Source organism: Schistocerca piceifrons, chromosome 3 (genome assembly GCF_021461385.2).
Source record: "Schistocerca piceifrons isolate TAMUIC-IGC-003096 chromosome 3, iqSchPice1.1, whole genome shotgun sequence".
Lineage (NCBI taxonomy): Eukaryota > Metazoa > Arthropoda > Insecta > Orthoptera > Acrididae > Schistocerca > Schistocerca piceifrons.
Window position 1 is genome coordinate 137,323,118 of NC_060140.1, and position 15,722 is coordinate 137,338,839.

Genomic DNA, 15,722 nt, shown 5'->3' on the forward strand with positions numbered 1-15,722 from the left:
AGACAGAGTCTACCAGAATAACACAGTAGCCAATTCAATAACACTCATGGCGTGCGCACTACTGCTCACATCATAACACACATAGAAGAGTATCCTTCCAGCCCTGCACTGGCTTGCGTGCCAGAGTGTGGTTAGAGCTCATCAGAGAGCGTGCCTGAGGATCAGTCCCATCTATGTAGTGGTGCTATAGTGGTTGCTAGTAATGTTCTGCCAGCTACTTTGTTTACATGGTAACATTTGGTGGTGACACTACACTTATGATTATCATTCTCACTTAAGTTTTAGTCTTGTGGTATTATTGTGTTTGAAGACTGTTGTTGAAGGACATTAAAGATGAGGAATCTTGGGAAGTATGTAAGGAGTGAGTATATCAAGCTGAAAATAATTAATGCTGATATGAAGGGTGAAAATTTTTCAGGTGAAACCCTAAGTAGTGTATTACATTGGAAGGTTGATTGCATTTATTGTCAGGATGAAATACCAATTGGAGTTATAAGGGAAATAATAAATACTATTTTTCTGGGTCAGACCATTCATTCAATATTCAAGAGAGTGGCAAATGAAGCTTGTCTAGTGACTTTTACCTCTGTGGCTTTATTTTCCATCTATTGAGCAAAGTGGGGCAGTGGTAAGACACTGGCCTTGTAGTTGGGAGGATACTTCAAATTTTCGGGGGGACAGTTCAAATTTTCGGGGGGACAGTTCAAATCCCCATTCAGTCATCCATACTGAGGTTTCCTCCAAGTATTCCTTAATTCACTTCATGTGGGTGGCAATTTCCTTGCTCATCCAACCTTGTGCTATGTCTCTACGTAATGACCATAATGTTGAAGAAACATTAAATCTTCATTGTCTTTCTTTCCTTCCTTCCTTCCTTCATTCCTTCCATGTTTTTTCCAGTTTTGCTCCCTCTCATTTGCTTATTATTCATCGTTATGTCACTAAATCACAGCCATGGTCATCTTCTTGGTCTATGATTGTCCAACTGCAGTATTCTAGAAAGTCAGTCAACATTCATTTATGACATATGCCCATATGATGTGAAGTTGTGAACAGTTATACTGTATCCTGTAAAATTCGATTTTACTCCCACATATTTCCTACTTTTGAATTGTACTAGATTTTCCCACTATTTCATTCTTAATTCTTCTCTTACCAATCATGAGCTGTACAAACTGCATCTCAGCAGCTTGATTCTCTTGTCGTCTTTCATGCCAGTACTATCTGCTTCTAGATAAAATGTGTAATAACACTAATATATTCATCCAGCATCAGTCCTATCAGTGAGACCCTCATCAAGAGAACCTTTTTCTCACATTGTACTTCCAGATATTAAGATTTAGTGGTGTGATTGCAGCTAAAAGTGATTGATACAGTGTGATTCTATGATGATGATATAAGCTTTTGGGAATGATAGAGAAGGGAAGGGACTCTGGTGTGGAAATGACCGAGTTGAAAGTTGTAAGCGAAAATCATTCTGATGTCTCTGAAAGTGGACCTCTTCTACTGCAAGCTCTTTGCTCTCCATATTGTGGGAAGAGGCAGTGTGGACAAAACAAGAAAAAGCTCTCAGTGAACATGGGCTCTAAAATGCACACCATTAGAGCTGTGAGCACTTGTTCAGTAGAAGAGATGTTTTTCTTAGTAGCATAGATGAACAAATGGCATAACTCTTAAGATATGCACTTCAGAGCCCATGTTTACTGGACTTTTTGTTCTTGTTTTGGTCCATACCACCTCCTCCCAAAATGTGGAAAGCAAGGAGTTTGCAATGGACGAGGTCCATTGTCAGAGGTACCTGAACAATTTTCACTTATAACCTTTGACTTGGTCATTTGTGGACTAGTTTCCCTTATTTCAAATTGATACATTTACTCTTCTCCATCAACCCTCAAAGTTCGTAAAATCATCATAGAATCACATGTATAATCTTTAGGTTTCTATTCTGGCATTACCAATAAAGGCTTTTGTCAGAACAAAGGCACAAGCTGATAATGTCTATTGTGAAGTACCCTGTATGGTGAAAAACTGAAGCACCCCGAAGACATGACCAGATTTCAGTGTAACTTTGTATACGTACACACCGTTGGTGGGCATGTAAATGATTATAGAGTTGCAATTATCCGTGACTCAGGCCTTGTAGGGTATACGAAGGGTGCAAACAGCATCCGATGTTGAGTGAGCAGTGGCATAAGGACAAGAAAGAGATTCAAAAGGGGCTCGTTGTGGGTCTCCATTTCGTTGGCTGGTCTAATCGTGCGATATCTAGATTTGCGAGGTATTTGGATGTAACAGTGGCCTTATATTGGACTACGTGGAAATGCGATTTGTGATGTACTTGTCATCAAGGTTTCTGTTGACCACATCTGCCCACCACAAAGGAGGATCACTGTGTTGTGCATCAAGCACATTGTAACCTCTTTACATGTGCACCTACCAGTTGAGAACAAATAATAGACTCTCTGCAGCATTCTGTGTAATCCTGCAGCATTGGTCAGAGACTAGTGGCAATATGATTACCATACCATGTATATGCTGCTGGTTATACCATAACACAAATAGCTGTGTTAGCTGTGTTCAAATGGTGCAGTGGCTGGCAAGCATTGACTGCTGATAAATGACACCACAATGTGTCCAGTGATGAAGTGATGAATTGTTGTTGTGCACTAACCCGTATGGCCATCACTGGTGAGTATAGCACGACTTGGGGGGGGGGGGGGGAAGGTCCCATTCCTCTTGTTTTGGAGGGGCATAGCTTTATAATTTCTGCTGTCATAGTGTGGGAAGCCATCAGACTTCAGGTCACAGCTGCAAGTGATTGAGGGAATTCTGATGACACAATGGTGTGTTGTGGACATCCTACGTCTTCATGTGTTACCTCTCATGTGACACAGTTGTGGTGCCATTTTTCAACTCACATTGCTTGTTCACACATGGCACACATTTCTATGGATTGTCTGAGTGGTTTTGAAATACTCCCATGGCCATCAAGGTCCACAATTCCAGCATTTGAGACTAGCTCAGACACCAAGTCTGTCCCAGTGCCAGTATTTAGGATATTAAGGACCGGTTACATGGATGTGGGTGAGATTGCTTCAGGAGAGGATACAATGGCTTTGTAAACCCCTTTCCAAGCAAATTAGTGCATGCGTTGAGGTCATAGAGGGAGCAATATCGTACTGATAAGTGGACTTATGCTGCCAAGTTCTTTGTAAATTTGACTCAGTTTTGTAATTGCTCAAATAACTTTGCATACTTTTTCAGTCTGTAAATTTTTTTGTTTTTTGTTTTGTTTTTGGTTTCTCCTCCCCTTCTGGATGCTTCCCTTTTTTTGTCAGTCAATGTATGTAAAAATTGCAGAACCAATGAGAAGGATACAATGACGGAAATGATTGTTATGTCACTTATTAAATACATGATGGCACACAAATGACTAGGATTGTGTTTTCATGCTGCAGTTAATTCTACACTCTCACAAGACGCAATACAAGCAGCATCTTTCATAGTAATAGCAGTTGAGGAAGGGACTTTGTAGACTGGTTAACACAGAATGAGAGCTTGAGCTCCAGATGTGGGATTAAAACTGGTTCATAATGAGGTGTGTTGCACCATCAAGTGAGATAGTCATTCGTGAAGTCTGCGTGACAGTGCCACTAATGCTGCCATTTCTTTTGCTTCAGGATCACTGAGCTGTCTATCTGTTGACATGCCAAGGGTTAAAGAAATATACATGATATTTAACTTTATGAATTTGATACAGTGTGAAGCAGCAGCATACTTCAGTCAGTGATTTTAAAAGAAGTGACATTTAGTCAAAGAGGGCGTGGTAATCTCCGTTTCGTGTGTGTGTGTGTGTGTGTGTGTGTGTGTGTGTGTGTGTGTGTGTGTGTGTGTGTCCACAAAAGAAAGCCAATATTTACCAGATGACTGTGACATACAACAACCAACCAAATCACAGAGGCATCCAGTGGATTGTGGGTCAGCTGAGAGGCAGACCAGGTTGATAGCAATAGCTGTCAGACTTCAGAAAATGCTTACACATTCCGCCTCAAATGTCAATACATATTTTACTGCTGAAACATTCCATGTCGGTCACCTTGAATGAGAAGTGGTACCTCTGACTGTAAAAACTGCCTGTTGTTGTTGTTGACATCCATACATTTACATCTACACTCCACTAGCCACCTTGAACGGCGTGTAGCAATTGCTGTTCCAGTTGCCCTCAGTACATAGGTGTTGAGATTACAAGTTATGTTGTATATTGTCCCAGATCATCACAGTGGCATTTGTCCTCTATGTTACTCAACAGTTGAGGCTTCTGTATTACATTCATCACTGTAGCTCTATTAGAAACATTAGTTCCTTCCTTGAGGAGGAGAATGGAATGGGTTGGGTAAGACTAAAAGGAAGGGTAAGTCAATTTGACCCACATGAGATCCGTTTCATTTTGGGACCTGAATGACCTGCCCTTCTACATTTACATCACTACTCTGCAATCCACCATTTGGTGCATGGTGGATGGTACCCAATAACACTACTAGTCATTTCCTTTCCTGTTCCACTTGAAAATAGAATGAGGGAAAAATGACTATCTATATGCCTCTAATTAGCCCTAATTTCTTGTAACTCACCTTTGTGGTCCTTATGTGCGATGCATGTTAGAGTCAGTAGAACCCTTCTGCATTCAGCTTCAAGTGCCAGCTCTTTAAATTTTCTCACTACTTTGCAGTGTTCCTTGAAAAGAATGTCACCTTCCCTCCACAGTTCCCCATTTCAGTTTCCGAAGCATCTCTCTAACACTTGCTTGTCGTTCAGACCAACTGGCAGCAAATCCAGCAGCCCGCCTCTAACTGCCTCTTCCTTTAATCCGACCTGATACAGATCCCAAAAACTTGAGCAGTATTCAGGAATAGGTCGCACTAGTGTCCTGTATGCAGTCTCCTTTATAGATGAACCACACTTTCCCAGAATTCTCACAATGAACTGAAGTTGACCATTCATCTTCCCTCCCAAAATCCTTAGATGCTCGTTCCATTTCATGTCATGTGGCAATGTTATGCCCATATATTTAGATGATGTGACTGTGTCCTGTTAATCATCCCTGGCCTGTACCTCTTCTCATCCCAAGGGAGGAACTAATAGTTCCAAAAGTTAGGAGAGTTTTATGTATGCTTATATATACACATTAGTAGAACTAAATATTTCACCCTCTATAGGTAGGTAATGGTCAGCAATTCTATCTCATACTTTTATAGATTCTCAAGTTAATTTTCCTTTTGATACAGTATACATACTTATCAATCTTTTTGCTAGTTTTTCTGCTTTAGATTTGAAACATTTTTATCGTTTCTGTTCAGGTAAGAAGATGATTTGTATTGCAGAGAGATAATGTATTATTGTTTACAGTAAATAGAAATAATTAATGCACAAGCATATCATGCAAACACTACCAGGGCTATTCTGGACAAGAATTTGTTTATTGTGTTGTTACATTGTCTGTTGTTCCTCACATCTTACTAACAATTTTGCCTTAACTTTTCACTGAAAAGGACGAGCGTTACTGCACTTTTGATGTTTTCGCTTTTCAGGAAAAAATTGTGAAGCTGACCCAAGAAATGGATTTTGCTGTAGAACGTCATGAAAGATTGAAGAGAGAGGAGGAAGAATATAGGAAAAATATTATAAACAGTAAACTCAAACCAAAGGGTAGTCTCCTAAAGTTAGAAAAGTGATTATTTTGTTGTCCATTGTCACTTCTCTCTTGTTGTTAAACCTATTACCTAGATTAATAGTGCAGAATTTGTATCTGATATGTAATTATTTGTAATATAGTAAAGTGATATTTTACAGGAATAAGCTGGCCTTTTTTTTCAACTTAAAATAGACCATCCTAAATGATTTTTTATTGTAATGTGGCCCCTGCTTCAGTTTTAGTGATTGTCTTCTGAAAATTAATTTAATATCATTTATATAAAAGTCAGTAGAGGAAAGCTTATCATTCAAACATGAAGCAGTTGGCTCTGTGGCTTAAGCAGTTGCATTTATTTGGGATTTGGAAAGATTCTGATCAGGATCAAACTAGGTAGTCAGATGTTGAAGGAACCTTCAGTAAGACCTTTTTCACTTTAGTTTTCTGCAGATATGAAGAATACTGTCATAGACCATGATTGCGATTCCCAGGAATATCGGTTTCTTTTTAATTTACTGATTATAATAAAGGGGGCCTCCCCATGAACCATGGACCTTGCCGTTGGTGGGGAGGCTTGCGTGCCTCAGCGATACAGATAGCCGTACCGTAGGTACAACCACAACGGAGGGGTATCTGTTGAGAGGCCAGACAAACGTGTGGTTCCTGAAGAGGGGCAGCAGCCTTTTCAGTAGTTGCAAGGGCAACAGTCTGGATGATTGACTGATCTGGCCTTGTAACAAAAACCAAAACGGCCTTGCTGTGCTGGTACTGCGAACGGCTGAAAGCAAGGGGAAACTACGGCCGTAATTTTTCCCGAGGGCATGCAGCTTTACTGTATGATTAAATAATGATGGCGTCCTCTTGGGTAAAATATTCCGGAGGTAAAATAGTCCCCCATTCGGATCTCTGGGCGGGGACTACTCAAGAGGATGTCGTTATCAGGAGAAAGAAAACTGGCGTTCTACGGATCGGAGCGTTTAACGTCAGGTCCCTTAATCGGGCAGGTAGGTTAGAAAATTTGAAAAGGGAAATGGATAGGTTAAAGTTAGATATAGTGGGAATTAGTGAAGTTCGGTGGCAGGAGGAACAAGACTTCTGGTCAGGTGACTACAGGGTTATAAACACAAAGTCAAATAGGGGTAATGCAGGAGTAGGTTTAATAATGAATAGGAAAATAGGAACGCGGGTAAGCTACTACAAACAGCTTAGGGAACGCATTATTGTGGCCAAGATAGATACGAAGCCCACACCTACTACAGTAGTACAAGTTTATATGCCAACTAGCTCAGCAGATGACGAAGAAATTGAAGAAATGTATGATGAAATAAAAGAAAATTTAATAGTCATGGGTGACTGGAATTTGAGTGTAGGAAAAGGGAGAGAAGGAAATGTAGTAGGTGAATATGGATTGGGGCTAAGAAATGAAAGAGGAAGCCGCCTGGTAGAATTTTGCACAGAGCACAACTTAATCATAGCTAACACTTGGTTTAAGAATCATGATAGAAGGTTGTATACATGGAAGAACCCTGGAGATACTAAAAGGTATCAGATAGATTATATAATGGTAAGACAGAGATTTAGGAACCAGGTTTTAAATTGTAAGACATTTCCAGGGGCAGATGCGGACTCTGACCACAATCTATTGGTTATGACCTGTAGATTAAAACTGAAGAAACTGCAAAAAGGTGGGAATTTAAGGAGATGGGACCTGGATAAACTGAAAGAACCAGAGGTTGTACAGAGTTTCAGGGAGAGCATAAGGGAACAATTGACAGGAATGGGGGAAAGAAATACAGTAGAAGAAGAATGGGTAGCTTTGAGGGATGAAGTAGTGAAGGCAGCAGAGGATCAAGTAGGTAAAAAGACGAGGGCTAGTAGAAATCCTTGGGTAACAGAAGAAATATTGAATTTAATTGATGAAAGGAGAAAATATAAAAATGCAGTAAATGAAGCAGGCAAAAAGGAATACAAACGTCTCAAAAATGAGATCGACAGGAAGTGCAAAATGGCTAAGCAGGGATGGCTAGAGGACAAATGTAAGGATGTAGAGGCTTATCTCACTAGGGGTAAGATAGATACTGCCTACAGGAAAATTAAAGAGACCTTTGGAGATAAGAGAACCACTTGTATGAACATCAAGAGCTCTGATGGAAACCCAGTTCTAAGCAAAGAAGGGAAAGCAGAAAGGTGGAAGGAGTATATAGAGGGTCTATACAAGGGCGATGTACTTGAGGACAATATTATGGAAATGGAAGAGGATGTAGATGAAGATGAAATGGGAGACACGATACTGCGTGAAGAGTTTGACAGAGCACTGAAAGACCTGAGTCGAAACAAGGCCCCCGGAGTAGACAACATTCCATTGGAACTACTGACGGCCTTGGGAGAGCCAGTCCTGACAAAACTCTACCATCTGGTGAGCAAGATGTATGAAACAGGCAAAATACCCTCAGACTTCAAGAAGAATATAATAATTCCAATCCCAAAGAAAGCAGGTGCTGACAGATGTGAGAATTACCAAAAAATCAGTTTAATAAGCCACAGCTGCAAAATACTAACACGAATTCTTTACAGATGAATGGAAAAACTAGTAGAAGCCGACCTCGGGGAAGATCAGTTTGGATTCCGTAGAAATACTGGAACACGTGAGGCAATATTGACCGTACGACTTATCTTAGAAGAAAGATTAAGGAAAGGCAAACCTACGTTTCTAGCATTTGTAGACTTAGAGAAAGCTTTTGACAATGTTGACTGGAATACTCTCTTTCAAATTCTAAAGGTGGCAGGGGTAAAATACAGGGAGCGAAAGGCTATTTACAATTTGTACAGAAACCAGATGGCAGTTATAAGAGTCGAGGGACATGAAAGGGAAGCAGTGGTTGGGAAGGGAGTAAGACAGGGTTGTAGCCTCTCCCCGATGTTATTCAATCTGTATATTGAGCAAGCAGTAAAGGAAACAAAAGAAAAATTCAGAGTAGGTATTAAAGTCCATGGAGAAGAAATAAAAACTTTGAGGTTCGCCGATGACATTGTAATTCTGTCAGAGACAGCAAAGGACTTGGAAGACCAGTTGAACGGAATGGATGGCGTCTTGAAGGGAGGATATAAGATGAACATCAACAAAGGCAAAACGAGGATAATGGAATGTAGTCGAATTAAGTCGGGTGATGTTGAGGGTATTAGATTAGGAAATGAGACACTTAAAGTAGTAAAGGAGTTTTGCTATTTGGGGAGCAAAATAACTGATGATGGTCGAAGTAGAGAGGATATAAAATGTAGACTGGCAATGGCAAGGAAAGCGTTTCTGAAGAAGAGAAATTTGTTAACATCGAGTATAGATTTAAGTGTGAGGAAGTCATTTCTGAAAGTATTTGTATGGAGTGTAGCCATGTATGGAACTGAAACATGGATGGTAAATACTTTGGACAAGAAGAGAATAGAAGCTTTCGAAATGTGGTGCTACAGAAGAATGCTGAAGATTAGATGGGTAGATCACATAACTAATGAGGAGGTACTGAATAGGATTGGGGAGAAGAGGAGTTTGTGGCACAACTTGACCAGAAGAAGGGATCGGTTGGTAGGACATGTTCTGAGGCATCAAGGGATCACCAATTTAGTATTGGAGGGCAGCGTGGAGGGTAAAAATCGTAGGGGGAGACCAAGAGATGAATACACTAAGCAGATTCAGAAGGATGTAGGTTGCAGTAGGTACTGGGAGATGAAGAAGCTTGCACAGGATAGAATAGCATGGAGAGCTGCATCAAACCAGTCTCAGGACTGAAGACCACAACAACAACAACAATAAAGGGGTACAAAGATTTAAGGGTTTCAGAAGATTCAGCTGGACAGTTGAGAAATAGGATGTACTTGCCAATAGGCTGCTAGTGACATCAGATGCTTATCATTACTGTGTAAATGAGATGAAGTAATTATTGGATTCCATGGAACTGATGGAATAATCTTCATAATGCTTGTCTTGAGATAGTGTTCAGGAACTGTAAAGTCGAAAACAGCAAGAAGTATATTTTCAATTGCACTGCTGTTTTTAAAATTTATATATTCTTGTAATCAGTGATTTGTGGCTAATTAAAGCTAACTTAAATTTCAGTCAGTCAATATTACTATCATCTGGTATAACTTGAGGGACACCCACGACCACCTTCTCCAATATAGTAATGACACCCTTGCGATAATACACAGTTATTAAGAGACGGTGCAACGGGGAGTCGACAGAGAATGTCACATGGAAGCAAATTTGAAATAGTATCAAGAATATATTGTACATACATTTCAGTTATAAATTGATACAAGTTTTGTTGTTACAGGCAGCACTCAGTGGTAAATATGTTGATAATGTATCTATTGTACAGAATGAAAAAGAGTCAGTATTTAACAAATTAAGTCAAGGAACCAATGTACAGAACCTGTGCAGGCTCTCAGCATCTTCCTCAGGCACTGAACATTAGTTGACATAAGTTTTAATTGTAATTTCAGTTTAGCAGGAGCTGGAGAGCAGTGTAAACCAAAGCTGTGGGGCCATGGGGCAAATAATTCACAGAAAGCTGATTTGAAAATTTTAAAGCAGAAGAGTGGATTATAAATAGGTAAAAAAACACAATTAAGATTACTAGTAGTGTACTCAATCAATTTTTCAGATATGAAGAAAGCAAAAGAAATGTTTTCAAGTGGAACAAGGCAGCTACTGAAGAGAAGGTAAGAGTTTCTAGCAAACAGTAACATGATAGAATATGCTGAATGAAACAAAATTGGATGTGAGAAGACACAATGAAAATTTGGCAAGAGAATAACTGCAAATAATTATGGTATGAAGAAAACAAAATAGAAGTTTGTGTTGGGTAGACACACATTTCATCAATTAAGATGCCAGGTGAAAAAATAACAACAGAGATAAAATTATGCAATCCTCAGTGTCTTAGTGTTTTAGGTTCCCTGCCCAGTCCACATATCTATATGGAGAAAAAGTCAAAGGTGCTTGTTGTTGTATTTAGTTATAAGTACAACAGACTGAATACAGCTTTATTCCATTGAAGCATTAACAACTTGAACACAGTATTTAAGTAACATTCAGAAGGAACCAATTACATACAAAAAGAACTGTAACACACACACACACACACACACACACACACACACACACACAGAGAGAGAGAGAGAGAGAGAGAGAGAGAGAGAGAGAGAGTGAGGCGCCCTCTGGTACGCACATGCATTACTCCATTTGCGCTTCATACCTTGGCCACAGCTAGCTCTTGCAGAGAATGCCTTCATAAGCATGTCACATGGACCCATCCACTGATGTAAGAGTGTCTATCAACATAGTGGCTTTGCACTTGTCACACAGTTCTCACCATTCTCTTGGCCTTGCATGTGTTTGCATTTTTCAATTCGAATTGGTCTGTGAACTGTTTGCCTGTGCTTACAGTGACTTTCACTATGCTCTAAACTTTGAGTCTGGCTAATTGTTTACTTTGTGAAGTCTGCTGTCATCAGCCACAAGAACTGTCTGTCTTTTCCAACAGTCACCACATCACTGCCAGTGTTTGTGATCATAAATTGTGTTCTGCCTATGCCAGATACGATAGAAGAGTAGTGGCAAGGATTTTCTTACATTGCAACTATCCAATGTGAAGCATGGATCCTGAGTTTTGAAAGTTGTGGCAGCAGTAGAAAGAATTCCAGCAGCAGCAACAGAAGGACTTGCTGTTCCAACTACCTGCAGCTACAGCATCATCATCTCCCCTCAGCCATTTGCTTGCTTTGATGAGGAAAATGAGCATTGTGAGATCTATTGACAGAGTTCAGTTCTTCTGTACATGGCTTATCACGTAGCTGACCAAGAATTTCAGAGTGCACTCTTATTGTCTTTTAGTAATAAATTGTTTGAAATTTGTGCAGAAACCACAACCACTCTTAGACCCCAGTTGTTTTGAGCTTTTCAGATGTTTGTGGTTTTATGACAGCCACCAAACCCATTTAGTCACAACTAGGCTCAAATTTAATCAATTTGTTAAGCAACCACTTACAGCATAGGCTGCTTACTTGTAAGGCTTACCAACCTATAAACAGTGTGGTGCAGTGTATGCTGAATCATTAATCTGTGATGTGATTATACATCCATTTCCTGATAGAGCAGTTAATGCAAATGCTTTAGGGTCATCTGACCTAACCTTGAGTGATGAGCTAAAAATTTCCAAAGCTCACAAAGTAACAACATCTGTGCAAGCTGTGTTCCACAATACGGCTAGTGTCAAGTTTCTTAGTAGCAGCAGCAGTACCAGTAGAACAATCAATGGATGGCAACCAAACAAAGTCTTCATCTGATTCACCAAGTACCCAATTGTTTGGTAGTGCAGGGAAGCAGGATTCAGTAGTTCGAGCAATAGTTCCAGATCCACCACCCTCATTATTGGTAGATGCTCACAAACAGAAGCACTTTGTTTGCCATTGATATGTCTCAAAGCAAGTGGTAGCTTGATGACATAAAATGGAAAGTTTTTCCTTTTGTGGGAGCAGGTCATAGTCCTAGATAAGTATAAAAATATAGCTTGACAACTAACCCAGCTGAGAATAGACTCTTGGATGTCAACTAACATTTTTGGCTTAACTGTTTTCATGCATTGTGATTTCCGAATTCAAGACTAAGTCAATCTAGTTTCAACCATGTTCCGTTCAAAGAACTTGATACCTATTATCCCCAGTTGTGTTAATTATTTAAATGACTTGCTAACTACTGGGCAAATGTGGAGCAGCACCTGCAAAATCTGCAGATGTTTGAGTGACTTCAGGCCCATGGGCTGCATTGTTCCCATAATAAATGTAGTTTCTTTGAGCAAATTGTAAAGTATCTAGGACATATATTAAGCAGAGAAGGGTACAAGCCCTCACAGAATCATATGAACCCAATCAATAAATTACTAACTGCCAAGAAACTCAAAGAGCTACTGTCTTTCCTAGGCAAAACTAATTGTTATGTGAAATTGATTCGCAATATGGCATGGATCAGCTACCTGCTAAATAAGATGCATGAAAAAGCACTGTGGTCAAAGGCACACCAGAAAGCTTTCGCGCAACTTAAAAAGTGTCTGCCCCGTGTTTAGAATGGGCAACCTGTGCAAATTGATGCCTCAGATTGCAGCATTGGCACAGTGCTCTCCCATAAACATGCCAGTGGCACAGAACAGCTCATTGCATTTGCATCTAAAAAATCAAATACAGCACAGCCCATCATACAGCACTAAAATGTGGACAGAGTTTCGTTCTTGCTCCTATGGTCCAGATGCAGAGTTTGACAGCTGCAGAGTGCTGTATTTTGCCTTAGACATCAACCAGTGACATACCTGCACCTGCCTAAGGGTGCAGCTCCAGCATTGAACACATTTTTCATTACGACACCAGCTTAATGCAATTGGTGGTGTCCTGTTTTTAGCCATAACTGAATCTGAATTCCGGGTGGTAATTCTGCCTATGCACCATCCCCACATGCTGAAGTTGCTCCACATGTACACTGAGGAATGTGCAGAATGAAGGCAATAGAGTGATGTCATGTGTACTGGCCCGGTATTCATGCCACTGTAGAACATACTCCGTAACTGCCAGGCCTGATTCCACAGTCAGTCAGCCTGGTGCGGCCTTTCAGCGTTTGACCACACCCTGACCAAGAGTACATTATTTAGCTGGATGATTCTGAGGAGCAGTGTGGTTGCTAGTTGTTGATGCCAATTCTGGCTTTCCATATGTGGCAGGGATGGAAATTACCACCACAGTAGCAACTGTCTGTGCCCTCTCCATCACATTTTCAATAGAAGGGCCACCTTCCTCCCTGGTTTCCAACAATGGTCCTCAGTTCATGGCATCAGCATCTCAGGATTTTTGTAGATGCAACATTATTGAGCACATGACTAATGTCCCTTTCCATCCAGTATCTAGTTCAAAAACCAAACTGATGGTAAGGACCTTCAAAATGCAGATGCACAAGATAATAATGACAACTGACTTTGGGAAAGCACTCACTGGTTTCTCGCAACCTGCCTTCCCATCCCAGTAAATGCATATAGTTTGGCCAACACTTTGCACGAGTGCAGACCACACACCTCATCAACCTGCTGTGCCGCCCAACTCGACAGACCCATTGTACATCCACACAGCCATATTACTACCTGAGCCTTATGTATGAGCTCACATTGTTGATTGAAACACTCAGTGGACACAAGGCACCATTGTTGGCAATAGAAGGTGGCAGGTGCTGGAGGCCAGGGGCATGAAGTCAGGCTTTGACGTCAGCTCCAACTGCAATGACACACAGTGCCACCTTCGGTTCCTCAACAGTCGACAGAGCATGACTGATGCAACCACATCAGGGAGAAGCCTGCCCAACAACCTGCCTGCCACCACTACAACACCTGCTCTTATTTTAGACACCAATAGTGACCAGTGATGGAAGCCGATAGAGGTGGAGCCACTTCCATCCCCCGTGCCATGTCCAGCTTCCACCAACACCAGACTCCTTCACTAAAGGATCAGTGGAGGTTGAGCATTCTCGGGCTGAGGTGCCCTTGGAGGCTGAACTATATTCCCCATCTGAACTGTGGCTGGTACAAGCTCTCCCTGCAGGCAGGACAAAACGGTTACCTAGAAACTCTCAATGGGCTGCCAACTCCACAGACAGTTCCACCAGCCATCCTGGCCTTTTTGTGACAAAGAAACACCATAGGAGTTTGTGGAAGGGATTCCAGCATCTCTTTTTTCATCCTTGCAATAGAAGTTGGCAAGGGTGAGGCCATTTCTGGCCCTATTTGCCAATTAAAAGGGGGAGGGGTTTCTTATCTGACAGTGATTTCAATTTCCCAAACAGCCCTGGTATTAATATGGAGGAAAGATCAGAGATACTCAGGTTACGTACTATGAGTGCAGCTTGCTTCCACAGAGGGCATCCTGACCACCTTGGGCATGTCCATTAAAGTGACTATGTCCATAAGTACTGAGGTCCTGCACTTGTCTGGAAGTTGCTGTTCTGAGAAGCCTATGATGTACACTGTTGATAGTGGAGTACTGATTTTGGCTGTTTTTATGTGTATTGACTTGGATAGCTCCCTGGACTCTTTGTGCACACTTATGATAATTTTGGCTTCATTCTGGACTTTGCTTCTGGCTAGCCATTCATGTCGTTATCTCCACTGCTACCAACCACTGGAACTGCTTGCTTTTTTCCATCAGCCTCTGTTCAAGTGATCATAAAGCATGTTCTGCCTATACTGAGTAGGATAGAAAACACTCTTTGCAAGATTTCTTAAAATGTTTACACAGCTGAAGAGAGAAAATACACACTGGTAATAATTAAATAATATGAGGGACATTTCATAAATAATGCACAGAGTGTTATCACTGTGGATTGTTTAATGCAACAACAATGAAAATTACGTCAGATGTAGTTGGGAGCTTGAGGAAGAAGAATATGTTTTTGTCTTTTGACTGTGACTCTAACATAAAATTGGTGAGAGGTAGAAATGTATGCTACAGGGGTATTGAGTACTGTGGCTTTTGAAGACCAGAGCTCATAAATCAAGGAAACTTTATGTGGCAAAAACTTCATAGAAATCCACAGTGCATTAAGTGAAGTTTGTGGTGAGTTTACGGTGGACCATAGTACACTTTTATGTTGGTTTAATAGTTTTCATGATAGTCATATGAGCATAGATGATAATCCAAGACCTAGAAGGCCAAAAAATCAACAGATGAACGAAGTGTGAAACTTGTGGCTGATGCTCGTGAAGAAGATCACAATGAAACTTGTGAGGAACTCTCTCAAGTTTTGGGAATTCCCGAAACATCAGTATCCCATAATCTGAGAAATGATTTGAAGAAGAGAAAAATTTGTGTGAGATGGTTTCCACACTGTTTGACTGTTGAAGAGAAGCAGAAATGCCTGGACATTGCAACCTTGCTCAGACAACAATTCAACTGTGAAAGTCAAGGATTCTTGTATTGAATTGTTGCGATTGAAGAAATGTGGCTTAGA

At 40.7% G+C, this 15,722-nt stretch overlaps 1 protein-coding gene across 1 annotated transcript in view; it reads left to right on the top strand.

Annotated features, from left to right (window-relative positions):
- LOC124789635 (39S ribosomal protein L52, mitochondrial) overlaps positions 1-5,853 on the top strand; it is a 45,944-nt gene extending 40,091 nt beyond the window's left edge. Inside the window, exon 4 of the mRNA XM_047257062.1 lies at positions 5,589-5,853. Coding sequence (XP_047113018.1) covers positions 5,589-5,732 — 144 coding nt within the window. The 3' untranslated portion in view covers positions 5,733-5,853. The remainder of the gene's footprint in view (positions 1-5,588) is intronic.
- The last annotated feature ends 9,869 nt before the right edge of the window (positions 5,854-15,722 follow it).